Below are 15,274 nucleotides of genomic sequence, written 5' to 3'. Positions count from 1 at the left end.
TTGATTTTATAAGATTGTTATGGTTGGGATATTTTATATAGATGTAAAATATTATCATCATGACTCATACAGAGTACAAATAATACAGACCATTAAAACTGATGATGTTATATAGAGGAAGGGGGGGGGAGGGTCATTACATTTCACAGACAATATTGCCATTCACTATGAAGTCCCTACAACATACATTATTACTATGTATCTGTATGATATTCCATAGACTATATTACCATGAATCTGTATGACATCCCATAGACAATATTACCATGGATCTGTATGATATCCTACCCATCAACAATATTATCATGAATCTGTATGATATCCCATAGACAATATTACCATGATCTGAATGATATCTCATAGACAATATTACCATGGATCTGTATGACATCATATAGACAATATTACCATGATCTGAATGATATCTCATAGACAATATTACCATGGATCTTTATGATATCCCATAGACAATATTACCATGGATCTGTATGATATCCTACCCATCAACAATATTACCATGGATCCGTATGATATCTCATAGACAATATTACCATGGATCTGTATGATATCCCATAGACAATATTACCATGATCTGAATGATATCTCATAGACAATATTACCATGGATCTGTATGATATCCCATAGACAATATTACCATGGATCTGTATGACATCATATAGACAATATTACCATGATCTGAATGATATCTCATAAACAATATTACCATGGATCTGTATGACATCCCATAGACAATATTACCATGGATCTGTATGACATCATATAGACAATATTACCATGATCTGAATGATATCTCATTGACAATATTACCATGGATCTGTATGATATCTCATTGACAATATTACCATGGATTTGAATGATATCCCACCCATCAACAATATTACCATGGATCTGTATGATATCCCATAGACAATATTACCATGGATCCGTATGATATCTCATAGACAATATTACCATGATCTGAATGATATCTCATAGACAATATTACCATGGATCTGTATGATATCTCATTGACAATATTACCATGATCTGTATGATATCTCATAGACAATATTACCATGATCTGAATGATATCTCATAGACAATATTACCATGATCTGAATGATATCATATAGACAATATTACCATGATCTGTATGACATCATATAGACAATATTACCATGGATCTGAATGATATCTCATAGACAATATTACCATGAATCTGTATGACATCCCATAGACAATATTACCATGGATCTGTATGATATCCTACCCATCAACAATATTACCATGGATCCGTATGATATCTCATAGACAATATTACCATGGATCCATATGATATCCCATAGACAATATTACCATGGATCCATATGATATCCCATAGACAATATTACCATGATCTGAATGATATCCTACCCATCAACAATATTACCATGGATCTGTATGACATCATATAGACAATATTACCATGATCTGAATGATATCTCATTGACAATATTACCATGGATCTGTATGATATCTCATTGACAATATTACCATGGATTTGAATGATATCCCACCCATCAACAATATTACCATGAATCTGTATGACATCCCATAGACAATATTACCATGGATCTGTATGATATCCTACCCATCAACAATATTACCATGGATCTGTATGATATCCCATAGACAATATTACCATGGATCTGTATGATATCCCATAGACAATATTACCATGGATCCGTATGATATCCTACCCATCAACAATATTACCATGGATCTGTATGATATCCTACCCATCAACAATATTACCATGGATCTGTATGATATCCCATAGACAATATTACCATGGATCTGTATGACATCATATAGACAATATTACCATGATCTGAATGATATCTCATTGACAATATTACCATGGATCTGTATGATATCCTACCCATCAACAATTATTACCATGGATCTGTATGACATCATTTAGACAATATTACCATGATCTGAATGATATCTCATTGACAATATTACCATGAATCTGTATGATATCCCATAGACAATATTACCATGGATCCGTATGATATCCTACCCATCAACAATATTACCATGGATCCGTATGATATCCCATAGACAATATTACCATGGATCTGTATGATATCCTACCCATCAACAATATTACCATGGATCTGTATGATATCCTACCCATCAACAATATTACCATGGATCCGTATGATATCCTACCCATCAACAATATTACCATGGATCCGTATGATATCCCATAGACAATATTACCATGGATCTGTATGATATCCCATAGACAATATTACCATGATCTGTATGATATCTCATAGACAATATTACCATGGATCTGTATGATATCCCATAGACAATATTACCATGGATTCGAATGATATCCCACCCATCAACAATATTACCATGGATCTGTATGACATCATATAGACAATATTACCATGGATTTGAATGATATCTCATTGACAATATTACCATGGATTCGAATGATATCCCACCCATCAACAATATTACCATGGATCTGTATAAGATACCAGCCTATGCTTATTCACTACATCTTGTACCCGGGCTAGTTTAGTTGACATCAGGCTAGGCTTGGAAATAACAAGTTTAGTCACAAGCTTAATTAGGTTAAGTATGGGCCTAATCTCCAGGTCCCATGGCAACTTCTGTGCAATATGTGATGACCTTGTGTCCAAGCCCCACGTAACGAAAGGGTTATAAACATTCCAAATAATATTCTCTTTTTGAACGGGCCCTATCTCCAGGTCTTACGGAAAATTCTCTGCAATATATTATGACCAGGGGACAAGAGTTAAAAACATACCAGGTGACCGAGTCTAACATAATGAAAGGGTTAAAAACGTACCAGGTGACCAAGTCTCACATAATGAAAGGGTTAAAAACGTATCTGGTGACCGACGTCTCACATAATAAAAGGGTTAAAAACGTACCCGGTGACTGAGGTCTCACATAATGAAAGGGTTAAAAACATACCAGGTGACCAAGTCTCACATAATGAAAGGGTTAAAAACGTACCTGGTGACCGAGTCTATTAAAATGAAAGGGTTAAAGCATACCCGGTGACCGAGTCTCACATAATGAAAGGGTTATAAACGTACCCAGTGACTGAGTCTAATATAATGAAAGGGTTAAAAACGTACCCGGTGACTATGTCTCATATAGTTAAAGGGTTAAAAAATAACCCAGTGAACGCGGTCTCACATAATGAAATGATTAAGAACATACCTGGTAATATTCTCTTGTTGATCCGTAACTTGGTACGATACTGATTCCTAGATTCTCTTTACTCGTCTTGTGTATGACAATATCCCGTAACTTAAACCCTGACGGCTGTTCACTTTCACTCTCTGTATCTGACATTTCTGATGATCTGTATCCGTTATATCGCGGCCAGCTAGTCAACGGTCCCAACCTCTCGTGAAATGCATGCTGGGATTGTTTAGGCATGGTGTGTAGTTTAACGGATAACACAACGCGTAACGGCATCTCGTGAAACACTGTTACACATTCGTCATGAGTTAAATCAGCAAGGACTTTACCATTCACTTCCAGAATTTCGTCTCGGACCCGGATTCCCCGTGAACCTCCTGTGGCTCGATAAGCAGCACCCCCTAAAGTAACACTTTTAACAATAACCTTTTGCACTCTACTAGACCCCTTTTTTCCGGCCTCAACCCCTAATATCATTCCCAGATTTTCTCCTGGCAATCTATGAAGCATTAATTGTTCGACCGTTTCAACATCGGATAATCCATCCTCGTCACTTTTATAGTCCGCGTTATCCCTACTGTGAAACTTCCGATAACGTAATCCATATATAGTGTCGCGAACCGGAGACGCTATTTCAGATTCGGTGTCCGTCGTGCTTTCGTAGGAACTAGAATCGGTAGTTAAGTTCGCATTTTGCATGATAGACGAACCTTTATCCATAGGATAATAATTCCTGGAAAGTCCCGGAGCAGAATCACTGTCGTCAGGATTGACAATATACTGTCGATGTTTCCTTTGTGGATTATTAGTTTTTTGCTCCCCTTCTCCGTGGAAAGAATAAACGATATTTTGGCCCCGTCCATCTTGTGGAATAATATCAAATTGTTCTGATTTATCTGTGTTGTGTTTCAAGGGGGGAGAACTCAGATTTCTCTGCGAAAAAAGACTATGATCGAAATCTGAAAAATCTGATTCTGTGCTTTCTGACTCCATGTTGACGCTGTGTGTTCTGGGTGGTGGAGTTTTTGATCCAATCGATGATGCTGTAGGTCCCTCCGATAATGATCTCTGTAAACGCGCTAATTTAGCTTTACGGACTGGTGGTATAGGCACATTATTTTTATCCGCTTGGACGTCAGTTCTGTCTGCCTGAAAAAGATTTAATGAATGATTGTTAAATTCCGATTTTTTAATGAAAATGAAATGAAATGAAATGGAGTTTAATGTCCTACTGTTCGGCTCCGAACTGGGCTAATGAAGACGGGCATACGTCATACAGTGTGCTATGAGGGAAATTTTGCCTGGACAGCAACGCTACGGCCTACTCTTATATCTTTTACGTGCACGTCAATGTGTACACAGGACCTCTGTTTTTCGTATCATCCGTATGGCTAGACAGCTGTCCTTGTCAGGCCCTCCGTCCTGCATCACTGACAAGGGGAAACCATGCCAGATTTTTTAATGAATGAAATTAAATGGGGTTTAACGTATGTCCTACTTTTCTGCACCAATTGTGCTAATTAAGGGACGTGTTGCCTGGACAACCCACTCTTCAGCGAATTCCAACTGTCAAGGGTTCTTTTACGTGCACACCAAAATTGATTATTTAATTAAGAAATCAAAATATCACTGGTAGGTTATCTCCCAGCTTGGATTCAATGAGTTTCAATGAATGATGCCCATCAAAAGATTATAGTGAAGATTATTGCTTTTGACCATATCTTATTTATATCTTTGTAAATACTGATGTTGTGGTTTACAAGGGATTAAAAATGTCTCAGATGACAAGGTAGTTTGGGTGGCTCAGATGACAAGGTAGTTTGGGTGGCTCAGATGACAAGGTAGTTTGGGTGGCTCAGTGAGAAAGATGTTGGGTTGTTAGATGGAAGTCTCAGGTTTGCTCCTGGTGTCGACCCAGAAGGTTCCTCTGAATTTTTTTGGTATGGTTTCCCCTTGTCAGTGGTGCTGGATGGAGGGGCTGACAAGGACAGCTGTCTAATCATTCAGATGGGATGACAAACCAAGGTCCTGTGTACATATTGGCGTGCACATAAAAGAACTCTCGACAACTGTAATTTGATATACGAATAGGCCGTAACGTCGCTGTCTGGTCTCATAGCACACTGTATGGCGTATGCTTGTCTTCATTAGCCCAGTCAGTGCAAAAATTAGGAAGTAAATCTCTATTTCATTTTATTTCATTTCTGTTCACTACACAGATTACACAGTGAACATACAGGTTGTCTCAAATACTGTGTTAAAAAAATACATGGTGGACCCATTCCATTGTTTTATCATACCTGTTAGTTAACCTACCTATGAGAGATGTGTTTCTGTGAAACATACTTCAACTGAATGACTAAATCGTGGTGGTCCGATTCCATTGTTTTATCATACCTTTAAACCTACCTGTGAAATATGTGTTCCTGGGTTAAAAAAAAACAAAACATGGTGGTCTCATTCCGTTGTTTTACTATACCTGTTGGTTACCCTGAGTGATGTATTTCTATGAAACGTACTTGAACTAAATGACTAAATCATTGTGGATTGATTCCATTGTTTTAACCTACCTGTGAACGATGTATTCTTATGAAACGTATATCAATTGAATGACAAATCTTTTTGAGCCATATCCATTAGGTTTTTTTATCATACCTGTTGTTTAACCTACCTGTGAGTGATGTATTCCTATGAAACGTATATCAAGTGAATGACTAAATCGTTGTGGTCCGATTCTGTTGTTTTATCATACCTTTGAACCTACCTGTGAGAGATGTGTTCCTGTGAAATGTACATCGATTCTGATTTTCTTTTATCATACCTTTAATTAAACCTACCTGTGAGTGATGTATTCCTATGAAACGTACATCGACTGAATGACTAAAAGACAACAAGGTTATGAATACATCTATCTCTATGTATATTGATTAGTAATATCATAACCCTAGTGACAGATGGTCTGTTAAAACCCACCAACATCCTGTTAGATTGATTATATATTTATAACTTGATTATACTACAGGTAATATAGACGACATTCTTTAATTACAGGTAGGGATATCAGGTAATACAAGATGACTAGTCATCAGCATTAGGAAAACCAACTTCTTTATTTTATTGGTAATCAATGTAACAATCTCATATTCCAAAACATGGCAATCAGATTAAAATACAGATCTATATTTCGTTTCGTTTTTTTACACTACATGAAGATCTGACCAGTAGTAATGGGAGGTCACGTCAGGGGTCATACAAACGGATTTTGACCTATGCCGTCAGACAGTTTAGTATGTTACAGTGGGAGGAAACTGGAGGACCCAGAGAAAACCCAAGACGTTGTCACGTACAAGCAGGTAATCAAAAACACACCACTTGATTCAATGACAGACTTTGTGATGCAACTGTAGGCGTTAACCATTCGGTCACTCAACCACCCCTTCTCTAAAAGGACGATTAGCAAGTTTATTAATGAAAATTGCCTTTTAATATCTGAATGCACATAGATCATAAAGTCTGTCATTGAGTCAAGTGGCGTTGTTTTTTATCCCACACTTGTATGTGACAAGCAGTATGGTCGTCTGTCCAACCTTGTGTGTATTCTCAGGGTCTTTCCTCCCACTGTTGTAGAGAGAAATGAAATGAAATGAAATGGAGTTTAACGTCCTACTGTTTTGCTCCTATACTGGGCTAATGAAGACGGGCATACGCCATACAGTGTGCTATGAGGGAAATTTTGCCCGGGCAGCAGCACTATCGTCTACTCTTAAATCGAATTCCAACTGCCAAGGGATCTTTTACGTGCATTCTAATGTATACACGGGACCTCGGTTTTTCGTCTCATCCGAAGGACTAGACAGCTGTCCTTGTCAGGCCCTCCGTCCTGCACCACTGACAAGGGGAAACCACGTCGGAAAATCAGGATGAACTTTCTCGGCCATGTTGTAGAGAGAGAGAGAGAGAGAGAGAAAGAGAGAGAGATGGCTTTTAACTGTTACTGTCATGAACTAGGTCATTTCAGGACTAACACATGGTTCAATTTTTTATTTCAATAATTCGCTTGTGCATAGGGGTCTTTAGCAGTGGGAGGAAACTGGAGGACCCGGAGAAAACCCACGAGGTTGGACAGGTGACCCTACTCCTTGTCATGTACAACCGGGGAATCGAAACCCCGCCACTTGACTTAATGACAGACCGTGTGATACAGCGCGCACACTGTGTGAAGAAACAAATTATCGAAATAAAATTGTATGATCTGTTATTCCCCAAATGTACTAGTCTGTGAGTGGAAGTTAAATCTCTCTCTCTCTCTCTTTCTCTCCCTCTCTCATATATGAAGGTTTTCAGAGACTTGTATAATAGCAACTAGGTTAAACCTTAGGGGCGGGGAGGGGGTTCAAGACATGTTGCTTTCCCCTACATGTTTATGGAATACAAATACATACAGTGACACTCAGTAATTTTCTCTCTCTTGAATAAAGTTAAATTAGCTGAAGTAAGAATGGTGTATACAGACCTAATTATGAACATCAGCGAAATCCATAATAAAACAATGATTTAAAGCATATCCTAACACAGTTTGTCCTGAATAATCCCAACGGGTTCACGAGTAGAAAGACCTTGAGAGTCATAACTGATCTAACTATATCAGAAGACTATAAATTGAACAGCACCAGAAGGGTATGGCATGATTTATTTTCATTAATTAATTAATAATTAATTGATCAATCCAGCAACTAAAACAACTGATTGATTTATTATCTAATTAAATATTAATTAATTACCAGCAGTATACTTCAATATCTAATTAGCCTGATGCTATACAACAAAGAGAGAGAAAGAGAGAAATGGGGTTTAACATCCACTCAACACAAACTAGGTCATTTCAGGACTAACATATGGGAGAATTTTATTTCAGTAATTAACTTGCGCGTAAGATGTCCTTATAGCAGTGTGAGGAAATTGGAGTACCTAATGAAGAAAACCCACGATGTTGAACAGGCAAAGAATGAAAAAGAAACCAATAAACAGCTAAGAAAAGGGAACCAAGGGTCATGTGCCGGAACATGCCCTCTTTTGTTGATGCAAGGGCCCCATTGCAATTTCAGCCAGGGACCCATGACAAGTTCGCTCAATCCAGCCCTTAACAGGTTGTATGGATGTGTTTGTAAATATGTTTATCTGTGAGCGAGTGAAGCCTGGGGAATGTTCTATTAAAATGCCAAAGGAATTTGTCCCATGAAGTAAGGTAGGCATCTCTACTCTTTGTCAAATACAGGCCTGGGATCGAAACCACGCCACTTGACTCAATGGCAGACCTTATGATCGAAAGCTCATGCGTTAGACCACTTGTTGACCCGTGATGAGACATCATTAGTTCAGACTTGTCTTCTGAGTTATAACTGTCAAGTAATGTTGATCTAATTTGTTGACGTCTGTTTTTTTTCGTTTAGCCTATTTAACCAGACTAGTTCCTTACCATTGTCCACTATAGTAACCAAAAGTTTACTAAAGCACCCTGTTCAATTACAGTAACCACAAGCCTACCATAGCGCCATAAGGAGATGCCATCCTACCAGCTTTTTAAATAGACAAGTTTATCAGGCGTGGATCCAAGGTTTGGGGCGCCCCCCTATTTTTTGCGGTGGCGAACAATTTGCGGGAAAGGAGAACAAAAATACTTAAAAATGGTAGTGATCCCTGTCGTAATTTACTCAGAAACAAGCCGGTTGGTGACTTGGTTGATTGCCCGTTAGTCCGCCCACCGAGGTCTGGGCTTTGCACTCCCAAGTGGGGGCAGCACGCCCCTCCCCTTTCTGAAAATCCTGGATCCGCCCCTGTTTATAGATTATCAGGGGTTTGTTGGACTGAATGGTTTAGCACTTGTTCTTCAGATCATAAGGTATATGTCATGGAGTCAAATGACATGGAGGTTGGTCGCCTTTTCCAATCTCATGGCTTTTCTAAGGGTTCTCAGGTTCCCTCCCACGGCTAAAAACCCCAACGCACAAGGGAATTATTGAAATAAAATTGAACCATATGTTAATTACGAAATGATTTAGTTTGTGTCAAGTGGACATTAATCCCCATTTCTGTCTCTACTGACCATCAGAGTGGACGTTAAACCCTCCCTCTGTCTCTGTCTTTCTCTTTATTAGCCTAAGTTGAAGCAGAACAGTAGGACTTTAAACCACATTGACTATTGACTATCTGAGTGGACTTAAACCCTATCTCTCTCTCTCTCTCTCTCTCTCTTTCTCTTTTTTGGACTACATTTTTAACTCTCATAAATCTTTTAGATATGGTATCCTGGACACGACACTGATACAGTTTCATGACTCATAATTAGAACAATCCTAGTTCCTAAACAACGTGACTGGAAATCTCTCAGATTAAAACTTTATCATTGCTATGTATTTAGAGGTATTGAAACATGCCACACCAACAACTTTTGGGTCATCCCCCCCCTCAAAAGTTTAATACACAAATCCATCTCCCATCATCACCTTTTTTAGATTACTATAACTAAATTATTATTGGGAATCTCTACGGATCCCATTTTACTATAGTATTCAAAAACTGTTGCTGTGGGGTTTAAAAGTAGAGCAATCCATGCAATGATAATTCTGAAATAATAAGGTGGCTTAAAATAAGTAAATATATTTTACCTTTCTAATTAACGTTACAGGTATAGAGACTGACACTACTGTCACAGGTATATAGATAAATAAACAGGTAAACAAATACCATGATATATCATCTTATACCACAGTCGTATACCACAGTCGTATACCATGGTTGTCAGGATATAAAAATATTATCTTAATATTCAACAGCTTCAAAGTATCATATAACTGATTAAAGGGAGTATGGAAGAAATGAGACTAACACATGGTTAAACTAATTCAATTGTCTTGAGACTAACACATGGTTAAACTACTTCAGTTATCTTGAGACTAACACATGGTTACAATACTTCAGTTATCTTGAGACTAACACATGGTTACAATACTTCAGTTATCTTATATACTAACACCATGCTAGTCAGAATAATATTGCTCAGGCAACTTATTACTGCTACATGTTTCAAATTTCAACTGCCATATGGATCTGTACACGAGTGGACCATGATTACAAGTCCAATAATAAGGAGTGGTATCAAGTGTTCTAGAAAGATTAAACATACTCTGTCAGGCACAATTATAATTGAGACAGTGTCAAAGCCAGGATTTTGACAAGGAATTGAGGGGCTTCATTCCTGTTCAAAGAAAACTGTCAAACCTGTTTGCTCCACATTAATTGGGGGGCTGGATGGCCAAATGGTTAGCCCGTGTGCGCTGTATCATAAGATCTGTCATTGAGTCAACTGGCGTGGTTTCGATTCTCCGGTTGTACGGGACAACTTCGTGAGTTTTCTCTTGGTCCTCCCACTGCTAAAAGACCCCTACAAGCAAGCCAATTATTGAAATAAAATTGAACCATGTGTTACTTCCGAAATGACCTAGTTTGTGTTGAGTGGGCATTAAATTCTATTTCTCTTTCTTTCTCTACATTAATTATGGATGAAGAATAATCTGATTGGGGAAGTGCAGTTTTTTCCTCATTGGGAAAAATATTATAAACTCTTGAAGAAATATTTCTGTGACAAAGTCAGTCTGTTTTCTTCAGTGGCAAAAGAAATGCAATGAAATTGGGTTTAACGTCCTATTGTTCTGCTCCAACTTTGCTAATGAAGACGGCAGTGGGAAAAGAATTTATATATCTGGGGTTTTATCACCTAATCCTGGCCACTTTAATTACGGTACTATAGTTGTTACCCCATTTAATATATTCGTTACTCTGTTGACAATATGTGAGAGTATTTACTACATCACATAGTCTAGATATTATATATCAACAAATATACAGGTCAATTTCTCTCTCTACACTATATCAACAAACTAGACCTCGACTGACTATCATAGGATTGGGACAAATATAATATACAGTCTACCTTAACATGGCTGACTACATCATCAAACTAGACCTTGATTGACTATCATAGGATTGGAACAAATATAATATACAGTCTACCTTAACATGGCTGACTATATCATCAAACTAGATTGACTATCGTAGGATTGGGACTTAGATTGACCCCTCACTCACTGTTGGATCAAATTCATCCACAATGGGACATTACCATGGGATTAGGAGCCCAATCCCCCACTGTGGGACATATCCATAGTATAGGGATCAGACTCACCCACTGTTTTTTTTCTCGTATCCGTCCTGGACTACCAAGCCAGAAAATGCAAAGGTCCGGCGTCATTTCGGACTCAACACAGACAACCTTTCCAGACTCGGTCTGGCGACGTTTTGGACTCAGATGAAAAATTAAAAGACTGTTGAAAATATGTGTGATATATTTGTAATAGCTGTTTGGTTTTTTTTTCGTTTTATGTGAGTCCGATAGTTGTTTTGTTTTATTTAATTGATCAGCCATTCTTGAGACCGCTAGTAATAAAAAGATACACTGATTTTACACTGCTTGTTCTATTTAATTTTTTTTTGTTTCATCGGCGAGTATTGAACTTTACAATAAAATATTATTGAAAATTTGTGTATATTTAGTAATACTGCTAATGTTTTTATAATTGTGAAAGCCTATATGTCTTTGACGTGAGTCGGAATAATCGAATCAACACACGGCCGCCATTATCGTCGATTGACAACTACTGATTGACAACGTTTTTCCTCGTCCACTAAAGAACTGTAAGGTTTCTTTGCGCATACTACAATAACATAGGGATTATCGGTTAATCAGCTTTCATTATCTCACTTTGATCGTTGCCATTTCTTATATTTTCCTAAAAGAAGTTTTCTTTGTACGCACTAATTTATTGATTGGTACTGCTATCTATGGCAAGCTTGTCGAGGAATGCATGTCAACGTGCAACTTACGGATTATCGTTAAAAAATTCTAGAGGCTTGTAAAAACACAGCATATTATTCTTTTTTTAAAAAAATAAATTACTTTTACAGGAAATGATGATAAAGAACCGTAAGTGCAACAGTTTTAGCGTTTGGTAGAGTCTTTGAATTGGCCTATTTCTAATAAATTCATCAGCTACTTTTTATATACATATTACAGATAAAAAGAAATAAAACATTCTTTTCATAAACATTCAACATTGAAAATTTTGCAGAGCGTGATCCACGATTCCATGTGCTGTACTTGATTGTGAACGGTAAATTTTACCTGCATGTTATTTTTTATAAAATCGCTTTTGGTTTATTATGGTTTGATCTGACAGTTGTTTTCAACCGTTCCATTCAACTTATTCCCGAGTCTGAAACGTCACCTACCCGAGTCTGAAATGTCACCTGTCGGAGTCTGAAATGTCGAGGCCATATTTTTTTTGAGCCCCAAATGACGCGGGACCGAAATGACATGTAATTGTCGCTGTATCATAAGGTCTGTCATTAAGTCAACTGCCGGGGTTTTGATTCTCCGGTTGTATGTGACAAGGAGTAGGGTCGCCTGTCCAACCTTGTGGGTTTTCTTTGGTTCCTCTGGTTTCCTCCCTCTGCTAAAGACCCCTACGCGCAAGCTAATTATTGAAATAAGATTGAACCATATGTTAGTCCCGAAATGACCTAGTTTGTGTCAAGTGGACATTAATCCCCATCTCTCTCTCTCCTACTTGCAAGAAAATTATTGAAATAAAACTCTACCTTATATATGTTAGTCCCGATATGACCTAGTCTGAGGCAAGTGGATGTTAAACCCCCTTTTTCACTCTTTCTCTCTCTACTTTTGCAGGTACAACATAAAATACTACCTTGATTACCTGACTAGCTGATTTACCTGTAGGTGATATAATTAATTATTTATACCTGTGTTATATACTATATTATCTGTCTGTGTCTGGGTGTGTTTTATATTATAATCAACCAGGAAATAAACTCAGATAATCACTGACAATTACAAAGATTTAGCACATGTTTTGTTCGGAGAAAGAAAAAAATGATTTAAACAGAAATTAAATGAAATACATGCTTCTTGCTAATAAAAAATAAATCGTTTTTTTCTAATTTTTTAGGTGCAATTGTGGCAGGGATGTAAATAAATTGTGTATGTGTGAGAGAGAGAAAGAGAAATGGAGATTAACATCCATTCGACACAAACTATGTAATTTCGTGACTAACATGGTTCAATTTTATATCAATAATTTGCATGCGCGTAGGAGTCTTTAGCAGTGGGAGGAAACAAGAAAATCCGGAGAAAAACTTGAATTTGGGCAGGCAACTCTACTCCTTGTCACATACAACTGGGGAATTGAACCCACACCAGTTGACTCAAAGTCAGACCTTATGATACAACGCGCACATGCTAACCATTCAGCCATACACCGACCAACCCCCAATTCTACCTTTGGCTCACGTGTTCAGGAGTATATGTAATTATTTATTTAATAATCCTCTATTTACATAGCACGAGGAGCCATGGTGGCTAATCGAGTAAGACGCTGGCTCGCTAGCCTGGAGATCGGGGGTTCACGCCCGGTGTTGGCCGAGAAAGTTCCTCGAAATTTTCCAGCGTGGTTTCCCCTTGTCAGTGGTGCAGGACAGAGGGGCTGACAAGGACAGCTGTCTAGTCATTTGGATAGGACAAAAAAACAAGGTCTCATGTACACATTGGCGTGCGCTTAGAAACACTCATGTGTAATGAAGCGCTATATAAATCGAACAATAATAATTAGCCCAGTCGGAGCAGAATAGTAGGACGTTAAATCCCATTTCATTACATTTCATATATAACGCGATAATACTAAAACAGAATTTAGAATTGCACCTTTTCAAGTTTTCTCTACTGAACTATGGAAAATACTTCTGTAAACAGAAAAGTTTTTAGCCGAGCCTTAAATGCTTTAAAGCAGTCAATGGTTTTAATATTTCAAGAGAAAGATCTTTTTGTAATTTCAAGATTCTTGATTCTCAATGACAAATAAATAAGCTGCCATATGATGATGTGTCAAGGGAGACTACTCTGTAGTAAACATATTTAACTTCATGCTCAATCTTGGGTTTCCTCCCACTGCTAAAGTACTAAAGACTCCTACGCACTAGTAAATTATTGAAATAAAATTGAAACCCATACATGTTAGTCCTGAAATGACCTAACTTGTGTAAAGTGGATGTTATACTCTCTCTCTCTCTCTCTCTCTCTTTCTCTCTCTCTCTCTCATATGATTTTAATTTTCAAATATATAATTACATACAGAGAAGTTTTAGAAGTAAATTTATTCCACATTCAGTTGCACTTCACAAATTTTGCCCATATAATGTTATTAGTTATTGCTTTAATCTGATGATGGTCTACTAAAAGACTGAAATGTTATACCAATAATCACATACAACAGATTTAAAACATAATCTATATTGATTTGTACATGTAGATATTTCATCAATAATAAAAATAATAAAAAAAATTAACCAGATGAATGTTGACTAAATGGTGGGTCAACTAAAGAGTGAAAAACTATATAAATACCTAACCGACATGGATTTTGTTTTTCTTAAGTTCTGAAGATCCTTCACTAGAAATATAGGCCTACCCTACCTCTTGCATGACACCTGTTTAGAGTATTATGGACTGATGACTAATCCTAGATATTTTACTAAAATGTTTATATTTTTATCAATGATGATGATGACGTTACTTACTTGTAAAGTTGATTGTTTTTCATTTGGAGACTTTGCGTTTTCGTCTATATTCTCCATTTCTGTAAGAAAACAATATTATATATATTTCATAATACAGTACATGATATGATACAAGAGATGATCTTAAAGATACGTCATGTAAGAGCTAAATCTGTCTATTGACGATCTTTTTTCTGGCTTCAAATGTTATATAAATAATTATTTAGACATTTATTCATTTATAACAAGCCTATAATCAACTCCGTAGGTCATTGTATGGCTTAGATATTGAATCGTTAGAACAACCTATAATTAACTCTCTAGACCAACGGATGACTTAGATATTGAA

General features: G+C 37.2%; 1 protein-coding gene across 1 annotated transcript in view; it reads right to left on the bottom strand.

Annotated features, from left to right (window-relative positions):
* Nucleotides 1-4,380, bottom strand: part of LOC126817080 (PDZ domain-containing protein 2) — a 66,116-nt gene extending 61,736 nt beyond the window's left edge. The window contains exon 1 of the mRNA XM_050543867.2: nt 3,256-4,380. Coding sequence (XP_050399824.1) covers nt 3,256-4,233 — 978 coding nt within the window. The 5' untranslated portion in view covers nt 4,234-4,380. The remainder of the gene's footprint in view (nt 1-3,255) is intronic.
* Nucleotides 4,381-15,274: the final 10,894 nt, after the last annotated feature.

This window comes from Patella vulgata, chromosome 4 (assembly GCF_932274485.2).
Source record: "Patella vulgata chromosome 4, xgPatVulg1.2, whole genome shotgun sequence".
NCBI lineage: Eukaryota > Metazoa > Mollusca > Gastropoda > Patellidae > Patella > Patella vulgata.
Note: the sequence above shows the minus strand (reverse complement) of the source record. Positions and strands in the feature narration are given on the sequence as shown.